At 35.1% G+C, this 6,497-nt stretch overlaps 1 protein-coding gene across 1 annotated transcript; it reads left to right on the top strand.

Annotated features, from left to right (window-relative positions):
• Positions 1-1,866: 1,866 nt before the first annotated feature.
• LOC149944372 (uncharacterized) lies at positions 1,867-5,136 on the top strand. The gene is made up of 6 exons (XM_090176330.1): positions 1,867-1,929; positions 3,563-3,665; positions 3,754-3,915; positions 3,971-4,109; positions 4,228-4,454; positions 5,128-5,136. Exons 2-6 carry the CDS (start codon positions 3,597-3,599, stop codon positions 5,134-5,136), a joined length of 606 nt encoding a protein of 201 aa, XP_090032456.1. The 5' UTR covers positions 1,867-1,929; positions 3,563-3,596.
• Positions 5,137-6,497: the final 1,361 nt, after the last annotated feature.

Raw genomic sequence — 6,497 nt, 5'->3', positions numbered from 1 at the left:
GTATGATGTTTCTTATGGATTATTTTATCACCTTTAACACGTATACCAAATTATTACTTATATGTAAACTTGTCAAACTGGTTTTCATGTCGGAAAAGAGCAACGTTAACAATACCACTTTTGAAATTTTCTTCTAACGTTGGCCTAGGCGAATCTGGAAGTGGTTTTTCAGCCCTTGCTTCTATTTAGAAATGTAACTGAGCAAATATCTACTAGTAATTAATATACCTAAACTGATTTTTTCTAAATATACCCATTTCATTGACAATATTTTGCATTGTCAATCTTTGTTATTTTACCATATTGTGTTGTCATCAATATGAGAAGCTTAATTTAATTTCAATTAAATATTGATAACCTCTACTTTCTAGAAATATTTTGCCACGTCTCTTTAAATCCAAATGAAAGAGAGCAATACCATCCACGCTCGGTGGAGTACTCATAGAAGTAATGTGAAAACACCCCGCACTTGGTGTACCTATAACAACACCACTTGTTCTGGCAAGTGGTGGACCACCATCCAGTCGCTTTTCTGATCCTTATCATATCTTGGGCTATCACTATTCTCATAACTCTGTTGACCAAACCCATTCTAGCTTCAAGCCCAGCCGAAATTGCTTCCCTTTCGTTCAACCTTGGTTAAACTTCTTTGCCTTTTGCACTCCTTCTTTGCTTGGTTACGAATAATAGATGTAAATAACATACAAAAACAAATGTAAATAACAACAAAATTTGAAAATAAATAAATAAAATTTTATATATAAAAATAACTGATAACAAGCCGAGATTACGAAGTCGAAAGTGAAAAATTGCCGCTGTTTACAATAAATAAATAACAAGTCAAAGCTAAGGCTTAACTGAGCGATCGAAGTAACTCGCTTCCCACCGAAAATTTCCAGCGTTTCTATTGGCTATGGCGGGGGGCGGAGCTTATTAAAAAAAGGCCAGAGATACGAGAGCCGGAGTTTACGAATTCTTGAAAAGTTGTCTCTGGAACGCGTTTAAGATACGAGAGTTCGGGTCTCGTAGATTTGCTCTCGTAACTTTTTAACTTACGAGAGTTTTGAAAGGGTCTCTGGAACGGGCCCTTAAGCTCTATGCCAAAAAAAGGTTTGAGTTAATTTTCTTTATTTAATGTGAATTTAAAATTATTTTAATTAAACGCCGAAATCAACATTTTACTCGCTCTAGAAAATGTTCTTAATAAGTTACAGAATGATATGAGACGATATGAGTACCTAAAAATTAGCAAATTTTCTTTGAAAAATTCAATAACTAAAATTAATAGGAGAAAGAATGATTTCGATAATTAAAATTTTTACCAGCCTGGATCAAAAAAGTTGATATAAATGACTCTTATAATTTTTTTTTCAAATATATCATATACATAAAAATAGCCTACTTAACGGCAAAACTGAGGGGATTAAGATTTTTTGGTCAATTGCAAAGAGGGAAATGTTTTTTTTAATTCATCGGCATCTATATATGGACGTTTTTGATAATTTTCAAAACAAATTCGATCTCATGGTGACTTGACTATTTCACTAACATCGATAGTCCCTGCATTAAAGTGTATAAAGTGTTTTATTTATTTCGTTTATTAATTTGGCCTCCAATTATTTCGTTTATAATATCTATTTTACACTCAGTCAAAAGTGGCTTAGTAGAATCTTCGTTGATCGAAAATTCCCCGAGAAGGGCACAATCACCAGAATTTTGCAAGAATGAGAACTTAACTTTTTCTTTAAAATCTTTTACTTTGGCTATTAGTTCAATCTTTTTGAAAGTTAATGTATTCACAAAAAGCCTTGCACAATCTTTTCAGGCTATACCGTGGATAGTCTTACTAGATAATAAGGACAAACCTTTGGAAACTGAAGGCGTGTATACTAACCTTGTAAAGACTTTAATACAGAGATTGAATTCTACGTAAGTAAATTTTGTATAAAAATAGGTAAGTATATAGTTTCACTATATAAAACGTGGAGAAATAAAAAAAGGCATCAATTTGAGGAAAAGTAATATTTCAATGGAAAAAAACGAAGCCGATACTTGGTCTTTTCGAAATGACAGCCAAAGAAAGGGTAGACAACTATCCAATGTGTGCGAGTCAACCCATTGTTCTACTATCCAAACGAAGGTCATCCCTGTACAAAGATTTTGATGTAATAGGTTATCGAAAGGTCGTTAGAGTCATTGATTCGTATCTCGTCCACCTCTTGTTGAGTTTAAAACGCTGATTACACTAGCTTTAAGCTGAAGTTTGATACATGTGGCATGCCTTTGACAATTTTCGGGGTTATTGGTTCCAACAAATGACTAAATACTCAACAACAATAAAACAGTATAAATAAAAAGCATAGAAAAGCAAACTCAATATAACTGCCGGAAAAACTTATATTTATGGTGGGGTGACAACAAACAACTTTCACGTAACCAAAGAGTACCCAAATAAAATTCTATCAATGAAATAAGTTGGCGTGTTGAATAGCTTTCGTACCTTAAACGTGAGCACTTAACCTAATAAGCAAATGAAAAGTGAAACTCTAACTTTTACTTTCAAAATTAATATCCACAAAATAAGAATAGCGAATTGTTATAAGTTTAAAAAGAGGGTTTTTAGGAAAGTCACTGATAAAAAGGTCTGAAGATATTTTCAAGAACTGAAGTATTGTTCTGATTGTTGGTTGCGTGAAACCAATTATAATATACTGCGCTAAGCTGAGCGTGAGAGAGCTTTATCTGTATTAAGTTCGACGTTGCGCGAATGAGAGAAAACGCAATTTTCTAAGAATATAGAGTGAGAGATGAGGCTAGCAACAAACTAACACGATTGATATGAATGAATTACGGATAGAAATAATACCTCCTAATAATAACTGCTCATAAGAAAAGCTTTAGATAAAAATATAGGCGGTTTGTGAGCTAAGTATAGATTTTGAAAAACTGACCATCACAGTGTAGAGAGCTCCTGAAAATTAGATCATTAAATCCAACACCTCCAGCCGGTGCCCAGAGAGATCGTTTAATGGCTGAAGGTCTTCAGGAACAAACGTATTCAGCCTTTATCATGGAAAGCTCAAACGTCTTCTCTCGACAATAGTTTATTTATAAATGAAATTGATTAACTTTCAGTAGCATAAATGTATGAAACAAAATAAGAAGTGGATCAATTAATAAAACCAATTAAGAAATAATTTTCAGCTATTAAAATTTTTTTTACAATCGCTAAAGTAAATGAAAAAAAATTGCGCTACTATATAGTTTCCATGGGTTCAGCATCGGGTTATTAGAAACAGGGTATCGTAAAAGACCACTTTCAACATTGTTACGTCCAATAAAGCAGAGAAGGTAAGTTAGAACCTCAATTTTCTAAAATGGTGGAGACAGCACAACTCTGAGAGTGAGGTACACTTTACTGTGTACAGTAATAGAAAACCCACATAACGGTTTTAATCGAAACAAAAAAATCTCCAGTAATTTGTTTATGGTTAAGCCAAAATTATAGATACACATTGAACGGTTCTTTGTTGGAGATTTTAGGTTTTTTTTTTATTTATAGGGCACTCATCAAAGATGTCTTGGCCACAAAAAAAATGTTCGACTTTGGGAAAATAACTGGAGTGAATAACGGTACAGGGCTCATGGGTTTTTTGGCAAGAAATGTAAGTCCACCTGATTTATTTTCCGTACATGAATATATGTTTGAAATATGAATTGTGACAGACCGCTAATTACTCTGGATTCTCTTAGGAATGTGATGTGACGTTAAATCCTGGTCAGTTAACTCCAGAATTGATCAACTATGTTGATTTTTCGTTAGCATTTTGGATGTTTCAGTTTAAAATACTTTCTAATGAACCTCTTAGCAGAAACACCAATTTATTCGAAATTTTAAATATATTTAGTACTACGGTAAGATCTTTTTCTTGTGTTTGCAACTCATAAATATAAAACTATTCTTATTTAGATTTGGGCTTTCACACTATCCATGCTAATTTTGGTCGCGATTATGCTGTGTCTTAAGGAGTTTACTTTGTCAAGTAAATGGTGCTGGTCCACGTACGTCTCAATTCAATTGGAAGTACTTGGAATGCTTTTTCAGAGAGGTTTGTTGAAAATATATTTGGCCAAAATTTTGGATTTCCGATAAAGGTCTTTTAAGAAAACATTTTAGCTTTTTGTATTAACATAATTGAACGTGGTTAATATTTGATATATTTGAAGGTTTAATGCTCGAAAAGGCGAGGAAAATGGCAATTTTTGAATTTACAAGTGAAATGCTGTGGATAGTTTCATTTTATTTGCTGACATTATTTTTCTCCGGAAAATTGCTATCTAGCTTGACACTTCCAGACACTGTAAAATTCATTGAGAGTTTCAATGATTTATTGACTGATCCGGATAAAATAATAAAAGTTTCTGTTGAACACAGCATTCGTTACCACTTGGAGGTTGGTATCATATATTTTCATATTTTCTCTAGTCATAAGTCATATCTATACAAATCACAACTAAGTATAGGTTATTATAGTCGTTGCAATTATTAAATTATGCTTTTTGGGTATTATATTCATTATTGAGTAGTGCTGTTTTGCTTTGTTTTATTTCTCTGTTTAGTTCCGCGGCACCCATCCTCGACGTTTTCGATTTTGTTTATTTTAATCCCCAAGTGTTATTTTTTCCTTTTTAAATTGTTTGTAATTATTTGTTGCTTTCTATACACTTTTTAACGACGTCGGCCATTTCATTACATGCCTAATTTAAAATAGTACCGGCAAGGGCGCCTGCACGTGCTCATCAGCTCGAGACGTCGCGTGCACTTGACCGCGTGAAGCGGCCTTGAATGCACTATTTGAAGTCAGACCTGTAATAAAATGGCAGCTCTCAGTGGCGTAAATAGCAGCCCGCAGACCCCGCGGCGCGGGGGGCCCCGAGAACTAGGGGGCCCCCAAACGTTTATGAATAAAATCGGTGCTATTTAAAAGGGCCCCAAGTCGTTTTTCGCGGGGGGGGAGTGGGCCCGGAGTTCCTAGTTACGCTACTGGCAGCTCTCACAAATAAGGATTTAAAAGAGTGTATTCGACATTATATTAACATTTTCTTTACATTATTATATTCCATCAGTTCTTGTAATACCCAGTGCCGGATTTACGTATGTGCTAAGTGTGCTGCAGCACAGGACTTCGCGGTTTGAAGGGACCTCGCCGAGGCTAGGTGTCCACTCGATTCCAAAAGGTTTTATAACAAATAATAGAGCCTGCCACCTTCAAAACGTTTGTAGTAATTGGGACTGCGTGTTTTTTCTCTCCCCTCCTAGTTTAGTTAGTTCATTGACAGGCTTGTAGTTATTGGTCTTCGTTGTACCTGCCACACAAATAAAATCGTCACTTACGGAAGAACCGCTTTCCCGGTTTTTCCCTTCTTCTTCTTCTTCGCCCGAGCAAGCTTCGCCGGAGCATGGCCAACTTCGCGCGTTCACTACGCTCGCACCAGGCGGCCTACCCAAAGAATTTCAAATCCATGTATTGGCGCGAAATAAAAGTTTGGTTTTTATTGTCTTTGACGGCCGTCGGGAGCGCCACTTCCGGACCTTAAGTTGGCTACTTTTACGATATAAAAAACATGGTTTTCTTTTGCGCGAAACTTGACCATAATGAGTACATAGTACTGGAAATTATTTAAATATCACAAAATTATAGTTATTTTATACTTGGGTTATATATATAACCCCTCAAATACTTTATTACTAAGGTAATTTTTAAATATTTTGTATGAATAGTTAAGCCTTGTCGGATTTCAGATTTGTCGTCTTTTAAAACAATTTTCGCGGCGGGAAATTCGAACACTTGATAATTACTTAATGCTGAATTATATTTGATTAATGTAAAAATATTTTTATTTCATTTTTCAATTATTATTTAAAGTTGAAACATATTAATAATTTTGGTAGAAATTACCCAAAAATGCCTCCGAGTTGTGTTCCCTATTGCCCATCTGTAAAAGGCAAAACACCCAGAGTTTCTTTCCACGAGTTTCCTTCTGATGGGGCGTTGAGAGGCATGTGGCTAGATACATTGTAATATCTCTCGGGATAATTTTCAAATAAATGACAGATCAGAATCGAGCCTTGTATGTAGTTTACACTTTTGTGAAACAGATTACCGTAAAGGACTAAAATTACGAAAGCTGGAAAAAACGGCAATACCTACGGTATTCCGACAGTATCCAACTTATATGATACCAAATGCTTTGAGTAAAGAGCCTGACACGCAATGAACCACTTTAAAATTGGCAAGTTTGGCTTACGTAGCTGGTTTTGGGGTACAGAAAATGGAGCAAGCTGAATTTTGTAGCTTGTGTCTCGAGTGCATTTCCGGACCCTGCTCAAATTCACCACTTTTAGACTTAATGAAAAACATCCGACAGAGGAGGCCTTAGTTACCCAAATAAGGATTTTGTAATGGTTCCTTCTGTACTGTTGAGCTTCATTGAGG

Source organism: Leiobunum rupestre, chromosome 5 (assembly GCF_980474605.1).
Source record: "Leiobunum rupestre chromosome 5, qqLeiRupe1.1.hap1, whole genome shotgun sequence".
Classification (NCBI taxonomy): Eukaryota; Metazoa; Arthropoda; class Arachnida; order Opiliones; family Sclerosomatidae; genus Leiobunum; species Leiobunum rupestre.
Note: the sequence above shows the minus strand (reverse complement) of the source record. Positions and strands in the feature narration are given on the sequence as shown.